The 16,823-nt window shown below is 36.0% G+C and overlaps 2 protein-coding genes and 1 non-coding gene across 6 annotated transcripts; all 3 read right to left on the bottom strand.

Moving 5' to 3' along the window:
• Positions 1-4,051: 4,051 nt before the first annotated feature.
• On the bottom strand, positions 4,052-11,403 carry LOC107764887 (uncharacterized). 3 transcript variants are annotated; one of them, XM_016583470.2, is made up of 12 exons: positions 10,901-11,403; positions 9,728-9,891; positions 8,926-9,148; positions 8,707-8,851; positions 8,412-8,618; positions 7,845-7,979; positions 7,503-7,631; positions 6,399-6,814; positions 5,821-6,037; positions 5,386-5,579; positions 4,893-5,219; positions 4,052-4,816 (listed from the first exon to the last, which is right to left on the bottom strand). In XM_016583470.2, the coding sequence occupies exons 1-11, from the start codon at positions 11,278-11,280 to the stop codon at positions 5,030-5,032; spliced, it is 2,400 nt and encodes a 799-aa protein (XP_016438956.1). In that variant the 5' UTR covers positions 11,281-11,403; the 3' UTR covers positions 4,052-4,816; positions 4,893-5,029. The 3 variants fall into 3 exon arrangements, with proteins under 3 accessions (XP_016438956.1, XP_016438957.1, XP_016438958.1); XM_016583471.2 differs by having other exon boundaries at positions 4,385-4,810; XM_016583472.2 differs by lacking the exons at positions 4,052-4,816; positions 4,893-5,219 and having other exon boundaries at positions 5,420-5,556.
• Positions 11,404-12,145: 742 nt separating this feature from the next.
• On the bottom strand, positions 12,146-12,218 carry TRNAV-UAC (transfer RNA valine (anticodon UAC)). Its single transcript has one exon. It is a non-coding gene; the product is annotated as a tRNA-Val (tRNA).
• Positions 12,219-14,759: 2,541 nt separating this feature from the next.
• Positions 14,760-16,180, bottom strand: LOC107812766 (uncharacterized). 2 transcript variants are annotated; one of them, XM_016637934.2, is made up of 4 exons: positions 15,960-16,180; positions 15,803-15,867; positions 15,608-15,677; positions 14,760-14,920 (listed from the first exon to the last, which is right to left on the bottom strand). In XM_016637934.2, the coding sequence occupies exons 1-4, from the start codon at positions 16,045-16,047 to the stop codon at positions 14,763-14,765; spliced, it is 381 nt and encodes a 126-aa protein (XP_016493420.1). In that variant the 5' UTR covers positions 16,048-16,180; the 3' UTR covers positions 14,760-14,762. The 2 variants fall into 2 exon arrangements, with proteins under 2 accessions (XP_016493420.1, XP_016493421.1); XM_016637935.2 differs by having other exon boundaries at positions 15,608-15,674; positions 15,960-16,176.
• Between the last annotated feature and the right edge of the window lie 643 nt (positions 16,181-16,823).

Raw genomic sequence — 16,823 nt, 5'->3', positions numbered from 1 at the left:
CACACATCGAGCTTTCAGTGCCACTTTGGTGCCCAACGCTAGCCCGAAGACGCCGCGCCGTTCATAGAGTTTCCAAACTCGTGTGGATACCTAGGACACTCCTTTGAGTCATCCAGGAAGGCCCTTGAGGTCGCCCCCAAGGTAGCTCGTTTGATACGGCTTGGTGGCAGCACGTTTGGGGGAGGCAGGTCGGAGCTTTCATCACTTATACCCCCTTATATATGCTTAAAATTAAAAATTTCAAGTTGCCTGAGTAGACAGATCTACGTCAGAAAATCAGAAGAGCCTTTTCTCACCAGTTCTTTGCCGAAGTCATAACCCCGAGGTGCGGGTTGTGACATCCCCCCACACTCATAATGTCATCGTCCCCAATGACACATCATGGCCTAAGACATCCCGGAGTCTGCCCCCTCAGGTATGTACTTCGCGGCTCTCTTGGTCCTGTGGGTTGGACTTCCTCGAAGTCTTTTCTCATAAGGAGTCGTGCCCCATGCACTTCTCCCCCAAGTATCTTCCAAGCGTGCCTCTGCACTTCACCTCCTTTCGGTGTTCACTTGGAAAGTGCCTCCGTACTTGCACCCTCTGGTGTCTCACTTTGTGATTGACCCACACTAGTCAATCACACCATGACCCTCACGACCTTCATGTCCGCGTGAAGCTTTTCCTTCAATGGTTAGCACCTCATTGTGCTTTCTGGCGCAGCTCCCGTAGCCTTTCTCTCCCGTATCCTTAAGATGTCCTCTGGCATGGCTCCCGTAGCCTTTCGCTCCCGTAGCCTTAAAACACCCTCTGGCATAGCTCCCGTAGCCTTCCGCTCCCGTAGTTTTTCCTTGCCCTCACTACCTTGAAGATATGTTGGCTTTCGAACTCACAACTTCGCCCATATGCCTCTTGCATAGGCGGGATCCTTCCACACTCAATGTAGAGGATACTTCTTAGTGTTGTTGTCCCACTTGGCATTCGGCCAGCTCTTGGGACAACTCTTGGTGAGTACTACATTCTCAAAGTCATAGCATCGCCGCATTCCCGAACAAAGCTCTTTGTTTTCCAACTGTCACTTCCTCAGCAAGTACCCAATGCTCCCGGTAGTACTTCAATACTCGCCCTATAGACAGGTACTCTCTTGGTCCTGCTAGCACGGCTTCCCGTTCGGTGTGCCTCGCACTTGGACTCTCAACGGTCCCCGATCATTCGGCGTACCCCTTTCCAGAATGATGACATCTTCCAACTTGGAAATTCGCCCAATTCTGAAGCTTCGCTATACCCATGAATTCATTTCCTCACCTTGGCAATGCCCTCAGGCAGCTCACAAGTCTATCCCGAAGGAAAGACACTCAACTGATACGTTGCACGCATCCTTGGCAAGATCTCCGCTATGATCATGCCCAATGTTTATAGTCCACGGCTCCCACTCTTTTGAAATATGGTTGCACGACCTGGCAAACATGGCCTTCTCTTGGCCATCCGACTCATCGGCATATCACCTCATTCAGTAGCGACCTAGACTTCTGAAAGACAATGGAATCACCTATTTCTTTCTTCGACCAGCAGTATCGGGTTCTCGATCTCTGGTGGCATATGAACATCAATCTCTGCTTTGACATGATCTCCGCACTGACATCCAAAATGCACTCGCCATATCCACCCTTGCCTTGACATTGTGCCATGGCATAGTATGATTTTAATCAGCTCTGATACCACGTGTCACGGGCCGACTTCCTTACGCTCACCAGCGGCACCGATTCGCCCGTGCGGTGCCTGCAGTTCCCCTCGCTGCAGGCCAACCTATTTTCTTTTCCAGGTTTTCAAGCACGATCCTGTACCTGTTGGTGGGACTCGCCCATGAGGCTCGCCCCAACTTGTGTCGGCCGTAAGATGTCTAGGCACTTGGCCCTAGACATGTCGTGGCGCTTCATCTTAGGATCACAATCCATGCGCGCCCTGGGGGATTGGCTTAGGACATGTCTTGTCCCTCGCCCAAGACTGAGCATCGCTCCCGCGTGCACAGCCCAATCCTCAAGCTTGACACTCGCCTAGTGCATCCGCAACTAGCTCGTGCCTCGCCCGAGTAAGGCAACCTTTAGTCCTTGGCCATTGTCATGCGCATCTTTCGTGCCATGCCCATATATAGCCCTCTCAACACACTTCCATCCCGAATAGTGCAGTGTCGCCTCATAACTGCACCTTTAGGCCAACGGACCCTTGCTTGCATGGTTGAACCCAAGCCATGCTCACAAGTCGACACATGATGCCCCTAAGATAGGTGCGTCAAGTATCCAATCGGCACGGAGGTCTCCTTCCAACATTCGGCAGCCCGCGGGGCTGGCCGTCCCACACATCGAGCCTCCAGCGCCACTTTGGTGCCCAACGCTAGCCCGAAGGCGTCGTGCCATCCATAGAGTTCCCAAACTCGTATGGATACCTTTGACACTCCTTTGAGTCATCTAGGCAGGCCCTTGAGGTCGCCCCCAAGGTAGCTCGTTCGATACGGCTTGGTGGCAGCACGTATGGGGGAGGCAGGTCGGAGCTTTCATCACCTATACCCCCCCTTATATATGCTTAAAATTAAAAAGCCCAAGTTGCTCGAGTAGACAGATCTACGTCAGACAATCAGAAGAGCCTTTTCTCACCAGTTCTTTGCCGAAGTCACAACCCCAAGGTGCGGGTTGTGACAATGTAGCTTCATGATATGAGTAAGATATTTAAATTCTTGTGGTTATTTCAAGTTAAAAGAGAAATACATCACATAAATAGTAGTATTAAGTATGATGCTATTCTATTCTTAAATAATTGACATATGACATCTACATCCAATTGATCCACAAAGTGTTCAAAATCATGCACCAATATTACTAACATAATCTTCCAAAAGCGCAGCGGCATACTATATAAGAAAAGCCATTATCTTGAACCTGAGACTTAATGTTCACAACTTTTGCATCTCTTTTCCATCTCTAGTGAATACTATTCATGCTGCAAATACAAAGCAAACTCCTTTCGGAAAAAAATAAATATAAAAAGAACTGTTGTAGCTAGCCTCTATTTCTAGGCCCAAGGAATTTACAATATAGTTGTTGGGGTTGAGATAATATAGTCTTTTCATTTTTTTTTCCCTTTTATTCTGACAACTCTTCATCACCTAATTGTTTGGTCTCATACAGAAAGTCAAAATCCAAAGAAGAGTTCGAACTTTTTAAAATTAGAAAGATTAGAAATTAAACAGTCTAATGGTCAAGCCAATATGAAAAATCATATACAAGGTCCAAGAAATAACTGTGAGATGAAAACTCACTTGCAGAGATGATAAGGAAGCAACATTGATCTAGTTAGCAAGCTAGATCTGTAAAATAAATCAAATACACTAAATTTGTCAAAATAATTTTAGAAATAGAAAGAAAAAAAATTCAGAACCTACGAAAATAAAAAAAGCACATAAAAAGTAACCTGACAAAGAAAAGAATACCATAGAGGGTGGAGAAAAAGAGTACAACTTTTGGTTCCTTTTCTTTGATGAAATTAACGTTTGTTGAAGTTTTAAAAATCACTACCATGTGTGTCCTTGGGCTACTCTAGCTTGAACTTACGAAATGGTGGCAGATTCATTGTACAGCCAAGAGACATTCAAATCTAACAAATTAGAACTGATTATTATACATTTACATGTTTATACAAGAAAATAACTATGAATAATAATTGATTGAAGGGTAAAAAAGTCCCTCAGCTTTTGAGGGGATATTTTCGTAATTTAACTTGGATTTAAATGCTTCCCACTTTCAGTAAATAAAAGTACTTGGATATATGATATGATGATAAATATTACTAGTAGGAATCTATAGTGGAGGAGAAAAAAGATTTTCACCCAAATCAAATACTGCCCTCAATGTAGCCTTTTCAGTAAAATAAAAGATGTATTATCTGAAATAGTATACTATAGTGATATTCAGGTATATAGCACGTGTCCATAGCTTCCTGTCATAAAATAAAGTTTATATTCAATATTTTAAGAAAAAGCTAACTTTAACCATAATATACAAAAAATGGATCAAGTTGTGAATGGACAAAAAGAAAAAGATAAAAACATCAAAAGTTTATTACAATATGTCTATACCAGTAGATAAAACAAAAGCCAAAAAATAAAAAAATAAAAATAGAATGAGAGTTCTTCTTGTTGAGAAATATGATTAGAGGTTTAAGCTAAGAGCGGCAAATGAGCGGGCTGGGCTAAGTTTGGACGGGTTAAAATGGATTGAATCAATAAACGAAAAATCTAAGCTATCAAAATTAATTGAGTTAAATTCAGTCAACAACCACAAGAATATTCAGTCATGCACCTACCCTCTTTCCTTCAGGTTAATGAAATCCCAAAGTTAACATTTGGAATTCATGGTATTTTACCTCACCGATGCTATACACATTTCACTTGAGGTTACAGAAAATCCTCCATCTGCTCGCGATCAATTTATGGAGCCATTTCGGGGTACAAACAACGATGAAGAGTTAGACCAAGCTCAATAGAGGCTGAAGATATAGATACAACTATACCATGGTGCGATACCAAGTCAAATCAACTCAAGTTTGCATCACCTCCGTCTCCCAAATATTGAACTTACAGGTCCAGAGACTTGCATGGTTATGACTTATGACTTGCAACGCTACTTCTTCAGAGTCATTTCAACGGTTTCTAGGTGGATTGACTTGCAACCGCAGTGTGTTAAGACTTTGAACTGCAAATCCAGACACTCTTAAATTCGACAATGGCAGCAGTCAACCTCTGGCGTCTCCAGCTCTTCTTCTCACGAGTCACGCCATTCTGCAACTAGCATAAACAAAGGCACATTAATCGATTTGGCTAAAAAGAGTTTGCTTAATTCATATTTATTTCTTGCACATACCAGCAGGAGTTTCCGGGTGCATTTGGTTTATTTAGAGCTTCAGCTGGTGCACATTTTCCAGCTAGTCTCTCTGTCATTAGGAGAACAGCACTAGACCAACCCTCTATCATCAAAATCCAGAAGCTGCACATTTTAGTTCAAGATTTCCCAAGGACTTTCATCAGAAAAGCGTATTCATAAGCTGCTTCCTCACATTGGCCAAAACGGCCACCTTCACTAAAATGTCCTCCACTCATGTTTGTCTGAAGTATGACTGAAGACGAACATCCAGTGCACATTTTATCTCGTATCTTGGCCACCCATTTTGCAGCTTCCCAAACACCAACTCTGCATAAATACATAATATGACCAAAGCCAGAGTCTTAGTTAGCTGAAAATGCTTTAGCACTTCAGCCAAACCATCCAACAGACGCAACTATTACGTGTATATAATGTACATGCTAATTTTGTATAAGAGAGTTATCCTCAATGGCGTAGATGAGAAAAAAATTACCTGGAGTCATTCAATGAAGCTTTGACAAGCATTACCGGACAACAAACTCCTTCAGGAATATTGTCATAAGGAGAATACTTCAAAATATAGTCAAAGTGGGCCCGTAGTTGAGGATTTCCGAATTCTTCGTAGTCTAAAATAGTGAGAGGCAAGGTGGGATCCAACAAGCTACTGCACACATCAAGAAAAGGAACCTGTAACAAACATTACATGCATGAGCAGCTACAACACATCAGCGCCAAACAAAAAATAACACACTTCTACCATCCCAGTGCATCATAGTTGAGTTTCCAAAAAGCAACCCTGAGGTATTAATATCATTTTGCAAACACATAAAAACATCCAAATCAAACCATAATATGCATTACGAATCCAATTCAATGAATGTAAAGGAACATGAAAGAACACTAAAGGATTCCCAAATTGGTGCTTTACCTTCAAAATTGCAGCTTGAAAAAGTTCAGGGTGCATGTTAATTGCTGCCGCAACAAGAAGACTTCCTGCACTTACACCAACAGCTCCGAGCCGATGTTTATGAACATAACCCTCACTGACAAGGTAATTGCCACATGATATGAAATCATTTACAGAGTTCAACTTGCTCATTCCACTCCCAGATTTGTGCCACGAAGGATCTGGACCACCACCACCCCTGCATAGGTAAAATATGTCACTTAACTATTTTGTTTCAAGAAATCACAGGCAATGATATTGCTTTCCAGACCCCGTGCAGTAAAGTATCTTGTTAATTTGGTCGCTTATATCATTGCACTATTACATGCATTTGTAAAAGAGAGAAACTGACAGCAACAAATGGAACTCAACTAGAGAGTGACCAAGCTAGAGTGTAAGAACTTCTGTTTTTTCTTCTCATCACTAGAGTTTGTGGATGGATAAGTAATGGTTCAACAGTTTCCAGTAGATTCCTTTTCTTTTCTTGTTTCCCTCTTTCTTCTTCTTTCCATTGCATTGCCGAATACTAAAACCCAACTTAAAATAAAAGAGGATTGTACCTTACATCAGCAAATGCAATCACCCAACCACGATCAAGTAAGCTCAGGCGGTCCCCACACCAGCTTTTATCTAACACTTCCCCGTATGCTCCATACCCATGTAGAAGCCCAGGAGACTGACCCTTCTTATGTGCTTTACGAGAGAATAGAATAGTTATAGGAACCCTTGCACCATCATGCGATATCACTTCTTTCTCTTCACAGAAATAAATTTCAGCAAAATCACTCCATCTCTGTACTTCATTATTCTGAGTGTATATTTCCTTCTTTAAAGGGATGCTCAGAAGCTCATTTCTGCTTCTCTCTTCATTGTTTGACCAGTACTTGGTATCGTGGGACAAATTAATTACTTCTTCTTGATGAATGACAGCGAACGTTCTTCTTGACATATCATAGTCAACAATAACATCAGGCATCTGTATTCCAAAAGAGAAACATTGAGAAACACATAATGGTGCTTGGACGTATCACAGTAGGTAGAGAAGTCTAAGTTTGACAGGAAAAGGGAGGAAAGGTGTATGTCAACCATAAAAGTTCCTATCGCAATTTCCTTTTAGTTTCCTCTACCCTTTTTTCCTCTTTTTAAGGTTTCCCTTTTAGTTTCCTCTTATTTTCATTTTCTTATCAAATTGTTATTATAGACTTCAACTGAGAGATTTTTAATGAGGAGAACAGGACCATAAGAACTGGGATTCTAGGAATTTTATACTCAATTAGAACTCAAATCTGTTTATTTCTAATGGAAATTTCAAAATTTTCATGGTACTTGCTGACTCCTTTAACCCACTAGTTTGGGATTGAAGTGTAATTGTTGGTTTTCTCCAAAGAAAAAAAAACAATTTAGTGGAATGATTTATCTAGGGAAAGCTGAATTTTCATACCATACAGCATGATGTTAGCATTTGAGATATTAAAGAGATAAATAACAGAGATTTGCGCTAAATTTTCCATGGAATAAAGAGAGAATACCTCAAAGTGGAGTAATATGAAGACAAGATTATCAATCTACAATGTTATTTAATCGAGATACAAGAATAAAATTGTAAAGCAACGGTACAACAATCAATAGGATGCAGATCATTTGAAGAATATTGACAATATTACCACTGGGGAAGAAACAACAGCGCGGTATATATATCGTGTGAAATCATGATTTGATCCTGGAGCTATTGCACACATATCAGAGGGAAGAGGAAAGAACCATGGGTTAAGTTCATCAATCATCATTTGGTCCTGCGCAACAGGAAGATAGTAAGAAACATTGGTATTGGTCAACTTTACACATGTAACGATAATTAAGAGATGATTATGCTTCCTCCTTCGACCTAGCAAGGAAAAGAAACTGAGGAATAGGAGATAAGTTTAATACAAACTCAGAAACTGATTTTACTAATTTAGCCTTCCACATTCAAACAATCACGACTAATTTAAGTTTTAAGATTATACCTCACAATTGATGATTGTTTGCATATCAACAGAACATATCAATGAGGAACCCTCTTTGTTGAGAAAAAGCACCAGATGTTCATTAAACATGTCCATATCTTGGATGAAAATGTCTCCACTGGGTACTATAACATTCTGCAAACAAAGCTTACAGACGATAAAAAACCAAAAACTGAAAATAAATGTTTTTGAATCAAGTAGGTGTTTATGCAACTCCAATTTTGCACTTGCCCAGGTAGAGGAGTTAGGCAATCAAGCTGACAGCAAATACTATGTGAAATATTTATTAGGCAGCCAAATAACCAACATATCATAACTGTGCTGGCAGATAACGAGCATGTAACCTCGTATCAAAACCAAAACGACTAGCTAGAGTGAGGTACAAAAGCAAAAGTACAAATCCTTCATCAACTTAAAAGCCATTTGAAAGAAAAGTCAAAAATAAGTATCCAATAGATAGAATGCTTTTGGAGAACAATTTGAAAGCTTTATATTCATGCGTGCATAAATGTTTTATCATCATCAGCAGCCCCTTAAAGAATCAATATTTGAAGGAAGACGATATACCTGCAAACTGGTTGACTGCAAGTTCTCAACAGGGCATCTAGCCAAATAATACTCTCCACTAGAAGGTGATTCCTCACCAACATTACGATAATTTGTGAGAACATAGAAAAATCCATGATGATGTTCAAGAAAATACTGTACACCAGACACACGCTTACAAAATCTTTGAATTCCAGTCTGCAGATTGGTTGCATTGATGACATAAACCTGCAATAAGACAATGAAGAGAATCAAAGACTACTTCCTCACCAATACAAAGAAGTATCTATGCCGTGATAAAGGTAATTTTTCTTGCCTCAGATGAAGTTCTTGAATTAGAATTCACAGTAATAAACTTCCCATCCTTTGTACTTGCTATATCCACACAAAAACTGGAATCATTTTCTACAAACAATGGGACATCATGGACAGAATCTGATCCCAGCTTTATGCAATGTACCCTGGCCACATAATGGTAAAGTAATAACACATCCGGATATCCAATTTAAATAGTAATTATAGTACAGAGAATTGCCTGTAAGGGCGTTGGTTCTGGTCGGATAACGTATAGAAGAAAGTACAAGAATCTTGAGCCCATTCCACGCTAACAACCCCTTCAACTCCGAGGGTTGGCAGAACGCAGTCATTTCGCAGATCCTTAATCTGAAGCACAAACTGCTCACTACCAGTAACATCAACTGTGTAAGCAAGATAATTGTGGTCTGGAGACACTCGACATGTACCCACATGAACATATCCTATGAAAACAAGAACAAATTAAAATATAATGGAAACACTTTCTTTAAAACTTACAAAACCTAAAACAATGACATGATCTGAACGCATATCGTGAAACCTATAAGAATATTCTCCGTCATTTCTCTTAGTATTTTAACTCTTTATTATCCTGTAAACCTCAATATGATGATATGGATAGGCTTTTAGAGTGAATTCATTCCTTAAACTAACATGTGCATGCCCGTCAATAATTTATATTGTCCTTCAATCATACTCAACAAACGGGAAACAGCTCTGAGCCTGCTTTAATGACATACCAAAATGATAGGAAGTGAAGATTTAGAGCTATCTTATACAATCCTAGTACAAAAGTTTACGTTTTCTCTTAGCCAAAGTGTTTGAGTAGGACCTTTGACATCTTGGAATCATAGAATATCTTCCAATTTCACAAAAGGAAAAAACGAAGAAATCGATGGGAAGAAAATGAAACGAATGCACAAAAATGCACAAGGAGGCAAAATTGATATAACAAGTGCTTGCTAAAGAAACAAGAAGAGCAAAAAGAGGCTTGTTAAAAGAATAATATGAGAATGATATACCATATCTTTCCGCAATTTCATTCCAGTCAAGCAGTACTTGTTCCTTCTTAGAAACTCCAATCACATAATTGGATACAGTCTTCATCCAACCTTTGCTCTCAGCAGCCAATTTCCTACATAATAACGGAAACTCCTTCCCTTCTGGAATGTACTGGTAGTATAACCTGTTAACACCCCAGAAACATACAAAGAGTCAACCAACAAGAAAGACAATTTATAGCAAGTAGATTCTCAAAACAGAATTCCAAACCATTTGACATACCAAAGCAATGCAGCCTGTAACATTGAGAACATATGACAAAATGCCCTTGTCAATTCTTAAGACCATTCAGTACAATCGTTCAAAACATATTTTAACAACTCCGTAGTTCACGTAACAGTTACACAAACTCTTAATCAGAATAGTCTTTTTCTACAACACAACCCAGCATTTAAGCAATTACGGATCTAATGTAGACTGTATGGCGTGGAATAGGCTTTACACGAACTTAAATGTAGATGTGCAATTTTTTGTAGATTCATATAGAAAAATAATAAACACTTTGTCTCGTTTTGGTCAACTTGATTTCTTTTCTAGCTTCTACCAAAAGTATGACTCCTTTCTTCTACTTCAAATTGATAGTCTTACTTTGACCTTGCGAAAAAGTTAACATTTTGAATCCTTTTGTATTTACTGAATGAGCAAATGCAGGACATTATTTTTCAAAGAAACAAAAAAAAAATATTATGCCTCAATCCAAAGCTAGTTCGGTCGGCTGTATCAATCCCCATTATCATAAATGCACCATTTGGGTCCATGATATTTCAATACTCCATACTTAAGGATGGACGTCAACCTAACGGAACCCTCCTCATTTTATCCGAGCTTGAAACCAGCAATACAAGCAAACTCAAACGGGCGAAGTTTTCGAAGTAAACAAAAGTGGAAACATTTTTTGATAGAAGTGAATAAAATGTTCAAACTTTTACTCTCAAATCATATTAATATCTAACTCTAATTTGCTTTATTTTCACACAAGTTATCTGCTTTTTTCTTTAACATTTCAAACTACTGTATTATTTGAATTGTTCCAACAATTTAAAAGAATATTCAATTCAAATATTTTTTCCACATTTTTATATCAAAGCATGGATATGAACAAAGTGAAAGAAGCTAAGTTTTTATAGACATACCAAGGACCCCATAGTTCAGGTGGGGTAGAAATCTTGGAAGGCATTCTACTAATCATCTCAGAAAACAAACCCTTTTGCATTTCCTCAGTATCCTTCATGAAACTCTGAGCATATGAATTTTCTTGCTGAAGGTAGTTGATAAAATCTGGGTCGTTGGTTTTGTTCATCCAACGGTAAGGATCATTCCACGTAACCCCATGTGCAGAAACTGTAAAAGGCACTTTCTTTGCCACTGGTGGAGTAGTAGTAGTACTAGTTTGGTGATGGTGATGCTTCTTGCAGAGTGTAGAGAAAAGGGAAGATTTTTTAGCGATGGAGAATAAGGTTAGAGAAAAGGGTACTTTGGTCTTTTTGATTGAGATGAAGGCTGAGGAAGCCATGTTAATGGCGGAGGTGGCGGTGGTTCCGGCGAATGGAACTCACCGGCGGCTAGGCAAGGGAGTTTTGCAGAGTAAATGTCAAGTTGGTCCTTGTAGTTTTTGGAGTGTTTCAATTTGTTCCCTTTTGAGTTTTGAAATTGCTATTTCAAAAAATGTGTTTGTTTTGTTTTTTTAATTTAGCCTCAAAGAAAAAAATTAACCCTTATTTTGTTGGAAAAAGAAATAGCTCGAAGTCTTATAAGGGGAAGATTAATAAAAGATAGATTTAAAATTTTATGTACTACAATGTAAAAATAATTTATATAATAATTATAGATAAATTTCTTTATAAACATTATTGATAATCTAATTAAAATGATAACGAACCTAGTATTTTGTTACAATTCACTATTAGGATTCATAACTTAAATCCTAAAGGAAGCAGAAGAAGAAACTATTATTACTCTTTCAAGTTTAATTTCTCTATTGAAAAAATTGAATATCCCAAATATATATTTTTGGAAATTATTTACCCAATTTACACTCTTTTACTCTTTTAGGCGTTATAGAAAAACGTTTTTGGACTTAGTTAACTATTTTTCTATGAGGAAAGCAACTTAGGAGAAATGTATATACATATCTCTCAGTAATTTTTATAACAAAGTTTCACATATTGAGTGAGTTGAAGCAAATGACATGCTAATAAAAAGATGTAAGAAGTTTTTTTGGTCTAATCTATATTTAAAAAATATAGCCGCTCCAAAAAAAATAGTCGACTAAATATATATTTTTTACCGACCAATCTTATATTTTATCCAATATTAAATTGTAATTACATATTTTTAGAAATGATTTATTTAAACTAAAAAACAACCAGAAAATAATATGTTGCTGCCCAGGATCGAACTGGGGACCTTCAGTGTGTAAGACTGACGTGATAACCACTACACCACAGCAACTTGTTGAGAAAGCAAAGTGATTTGTTTTTTATATATATATATATATATATAAAATTCATCTAAGAAGAAAAGAGAATGAAAGTTATAGTATTATTAGATGAGAATTATAGGAATTGTCACAAAACATATACTTTATAATGTAGTTGTTTCTTGATAAAAGTCGCAAAATGGAAAAAGATTATCACTAGATCCCAAACTGATCATCCATGCCAATATTTGTTCATCTTCTGTTTCTTTAAAATCTAAACCATACGTGTCTCAAGTCATCCAAAAAAAATCATATTATTATTATGTGCATCTATTGTTATTAGAACTCGGCTCAAAAGATTTAGGATTAGGATGTCAATAAAATCTAATAGGAAGCCACATAAATAACTCATAAGAATAGCTTGAATTGCAACAAATATTAACATTTTCGGTTTGTTCTACTCTTTACACGGCTTTCTATGAACTCATGATCCGGTTTGATCAATACAATCATGATATTGAGGGAAAGGACTATAATTCAAGAAGTTAATAGAACAGAAGAAGTTCATATGCAAATAAATTGTGTTACAATTTAACTTAAGTGATCATACTCTCGATAAATATTAGTACTTCATTGGAAGCTCATCGATCAATCTATTAATATGCAAAATAAAGCTATTAAAAAGACTAGAGCATGGGCGGGCTAGAAGCCCATCTACGGGCGGGTGTTCAAACCGAATCGGAAAAATTGCACCAAACCGAAAAGTCAAATTAAATAGATTAAAAAATTCGACTAGGTTTGGTTTGATTTGGTTGGTATTGAGTAAAAAATCTGAACCAAACCGACATATAAATATATAATTTTTTATATATACTTTTAAGACTTTATATAGAATTTTGTTTAAAAGATGTCTAAAAATATTTGAGATCTTCTCATGGGATGTAATATCTAATAGAACTATAAAGTGCATTAATTTTATTTACTTTAAATAATGGATTGTATAGAATATCTCTTTGTTCTTTCATATTCATATGTCAAAATTTGTTATATCTTTTTCGAATTTGAAGTGGTATTTCGATAATCTAAAATTACATAGAACATATCATTATTTAGGTTTCATATTAATTTTTATGTTTAATTATTAAATTCGATTAACCTTGAAAGCATACATCAACCAAAAATTATTGTTAGACAGATTAAGAAAAATAAACTATTATGTGTTACTAAAGTAAATTCTCCCATAAGAATACTTTAATAGATTATGTGTTTGTTAATTTTTTTTAACCTTTAGTAAACATATATTCACTTATCAAAAAAGTTTCTATAACTTTAATAAAGCAAGATTGGAATAATATTCATGTAACAAAAAAATCCGAAAAATCCAAAAATTCCGACAAAACTGAACCAATCCAAACCGATATAATGGGTTTGGTTTGATTTTGATAAAACCCGAACCAACTCGGTCCATGTACACCCTTATCTACGGGTTCCGATGAATCTAGTAATTATTTATGTAAACAGTATATATATATATATATATATATATATATATATATATATATATATATATATATATATATATATATATCAAATAATATTAATTAAACAAAGAATAGTTAAAGTTTCGGCTCTGACTCTGAACTAGAGGAGACCAGTTGGTTTTTCTCCATCACTCCAAACCTTTTGCCAACCAACGAACAATTCTGCCATTATATAGATTAAGAAACATATATTTTTTCTGTTCTCTAAATACTTAGCAAACTAACTTATTGTCTTGCTTTTATACTTTCTAGCTCAAGCATATTAATTTAAATTTTCCATGAGCTGAATACAAGTGTGTAACAATCTTGAAAGAGGGAGGGGACTGGAGCAATGATAAAGTGTGTAACTATCTTGCAGGTTGTCTATATCACACGCTTGTAGGTTCTCCAAACGTACTTGAATGCGAAAAGCTTTGTTCACCATGTTTAGTGTGGGAAAAGAATATTAACCCTAGAAGCAAAGTTGCATCCACTTGCATTGGAAACTTAGAACTTAGGAAGTTGGAACTGTCAAAACAAAAAATTACCTAAATTTTATAGTCGACATAGTTTGCATTTTTCAAGGATTAGTTAAACATCTCTCATGGCCAGATACTTACATTCATGCGCCTAATGTACGGAGAACTTGTCTTTCGAGGAAAATTAAATTAAAAAAATGACTTGTAATGTGTGACACACCAATTCTCAAAATATTGGGGTTTGAGAAAAACTAATTTGACTGCCTTTATAAATTGTACAAATAAATAAACAAAATTTGTCCCCTTGGAATAATGGTAAAGTTTTTCTTGTTAGTAGCAAAAGTTAGGGTTTAATGTCGGCCATAAACAAAGGTACGACATGACATAATCCTCATATTCTTATAAACTCCTAATTACAACAAAACATACACTTCATATTCCTAATTAGTCAAAATTGTATTCCCAACAACTATATTTTTCTACTGATATATATATATATATATATATATATATATATATATATATATAATAAAATAAAACAAATTCGAAAATATTTTCCTAATTAAGATGCCGGTTTTCATGGGCGAATTGACTTGTTATGTATGGGACGTCGTCTTCTAACCCAATGATAATCCATTGTAAAGAAATCAGAAGTGTCTTTCCCTTCAACCCACTCTTGCCTTGTTCCTTTTCTTGCTTTCACCATTTTTGCAGCTTCTTGCTCATGTTCTTTACCTAGACAAGTCAGAAACATGATAATTAGTTACATTCTCCTGTCTCATATATATATAGTGATTTTATTTTTTACTGTTCTAATTAGTACTGCAATTTAAATTAAATGAGACGTTTATGGAGAGATAAGTGATAGTTTATGTGTATATACTTGTATGATTAAGACTATTATAAATGTCTTTCTTAAGAAACGTAAAGAAAACATTAAGAAAAAATAATATGAACTAGAGGTAGTATTTTAATTAAATTTGTTAGTCAAAATGTGGACAAATCGTCGAACTAGTTAAACTGCGAAGTTAAAAAGTAGACAATTCGAAACATAAATTGCGTACTTTAAGATTCTGCATGAAATTATGGAATATCAGCATATCAACGGAAAGCTTAGTTAGTTAGTCAAAGTACAGGATCCTTCAAAAAATTAAACTTTTAGGCCATATTATATATTAAGAAAATGATGAAGCTAGTCCTGTACTTTTCAGTTTTAACGGAAGAAACTTGTATTTATCTCTTAGATATGAACATATATACGTCATGCATGAAAACCAGTTAATGTTAATGTTACCATACAAGATTAAATTGATACTATGTATATAAACACAAACACACACATAAACATATATTCTGTATGTCTGCAACACATTAATCATATAGCGAAACAAAAAAATAAATAAATAGGTGCATGCGCATTACCTGGTAATGAAACTTGGTTTGCAGTATTGAATGGGACCAAATGCTTTTGATCTCCCTTGCTTTTCACCTGCTTTATGAAAAAAATTAAACAACATGTCATTTACATGAGAAAATACAATTATATACTGAAAAATAAGGGATTCCTAGCTTATAATACTCAAGAATAGAAAGAAAAACAAAAAGTAAACTCATTACATTTGGCTGTTCATTGAGTTTCAGCTTTCTAGGACTTGAAGAGAGAGTCGTCTTCATTTCGTGATCTGCCAAAAATTACAATAAAATGAAGTTAGCATGAAATATAAGTGGGAAAAAAACAAAAAGATGAAGGGATAGAAAGAAAATGATGAAATACCTAACAGTGGAGTAGCAAATGAAAATGAAGATAACATGAATAGTGTGAAACAAATGAGTAGAGTAGATATGATTCGGATGATTTCCATTCTTATGGTTAATTTGTTAACTGGCTGATAATGAAAGTGTCATTCTATTGGGAACGAAAGTTTCAATTTATAGCAGTCAAAGAAGGAAGTACGGAAGGTAAAAATGCCCAGAGTCCAAGGAAAAAGAAGAGAGAAAGAAAACATACACAAAGCACAAAACCCAGAGTTCCAAAAAATAAAGTAGGTGTAAAAATGCATATTTTTTGAGTTTTTGCCTTTTTAGGAACCTTCACACCATTTAGGTTGATTTTGTGTTACCTAACATCCTACCCTTGTAGGACCATTCATCCGTGTAACAAGAAGAGGTTTTTATATGCTGACAAAATTGCATTTCTTCACTTATGTATGTCTAGCAAACTCAACGTGATAATTTAATTTACAGCAAAGGGCCAAATATACCCTTGTATTTTTGAATATGGTCTAAAAATACCCTTCGTTATACTATTGGGCTATATATACCCTTCCCGTCATACTTTGGAACAAATATACCCTTATTTTGGATGGAGTGCCACGTGGCGGCACGAGATGAAAACGACCCATTTCTTTTTTTTACTCGATCTATTTTTAAAAAAACCACCACCCGACCCATTTTAAAATTCAGTTTTTTTAAAGCATATATTTTGTAAAAAGTGAAAAAAAAAAAGAATTTGCAAAATATATATTTTTAAGTTTTTTCAGTTTTTTTTAAAGTATTTTTTTTGTAAAAACTGAAAAAAAAAATATTAAAACTAGAAAAAAAGACTCTCCTAAAGCAGTGGACTACATATGCATTAGTT

The sequence above is a fragment of the Nicotiana tabacum genome, chromosome 24 (assembly GCF_000715075.1).
Source record: "Nicotiana tabacum cultivar K326 chromosome 24, ASM71507v2, whole genome shotgun sequence".
In the NCBI taxonomy this organism is placed as follows: Eukaryota; Viridiplantae; Streptophyta; class Magnoliopsida; order Solanales; family Solanaceae; genus Nicotiana; species Nicotiana tabacum.
The sequence above is the reverse complement of the archived record's forward strand: the minus strand, read 5'-3'. Positions and strand labels throughout refer to the sequence as shown.

Bases quoted from the DNA above. Each gene is read 5' to 3' on its own strand.
- LOC107764887 (XM_016583470.2), bottom strand. From the start codon at position 11,280: ATGGCTTCCTCAGCCTTCATCTCAATCAAAAAGACCAAAGTACCCTTT. The intron at 7,980-8,411 runs GTATATCGTCTT...CTTTGTTTGCAG, and splicing joins TGCAGTCAACCAGTTTGCAG to AATGTTATAGTACCCAGTGG. The intron at 5,220-5,385 runs GTAATTTTTTTC...GTATTTATGCAG, and splicing joins GCTTCATTGAATGACTCCAG to AGTTGGTGTTTGGGAAGCTG.
- LOC107812766 (XM_016637934.2), bottom strand. From the start codon at position 16,047: ATGGAAATCATCCGAATCATATCTACTCTACTCATTTGTTTCACACTA. The intron at 15,678-15,802 runs GTAATGAGTTTA...TTTTTCATAAAG, and splicing joins AACTCAATGAACAGCCAAAT to CAGGTGAAAAGCAAGGGAGA. The intron at 14,921-15,607 runs GTAATGCGCATG...TGACTTGTCTAG, and splicing joins AAACCAAGTTTCATTACCAG to GTAAAGAACATGAGCAAGAA.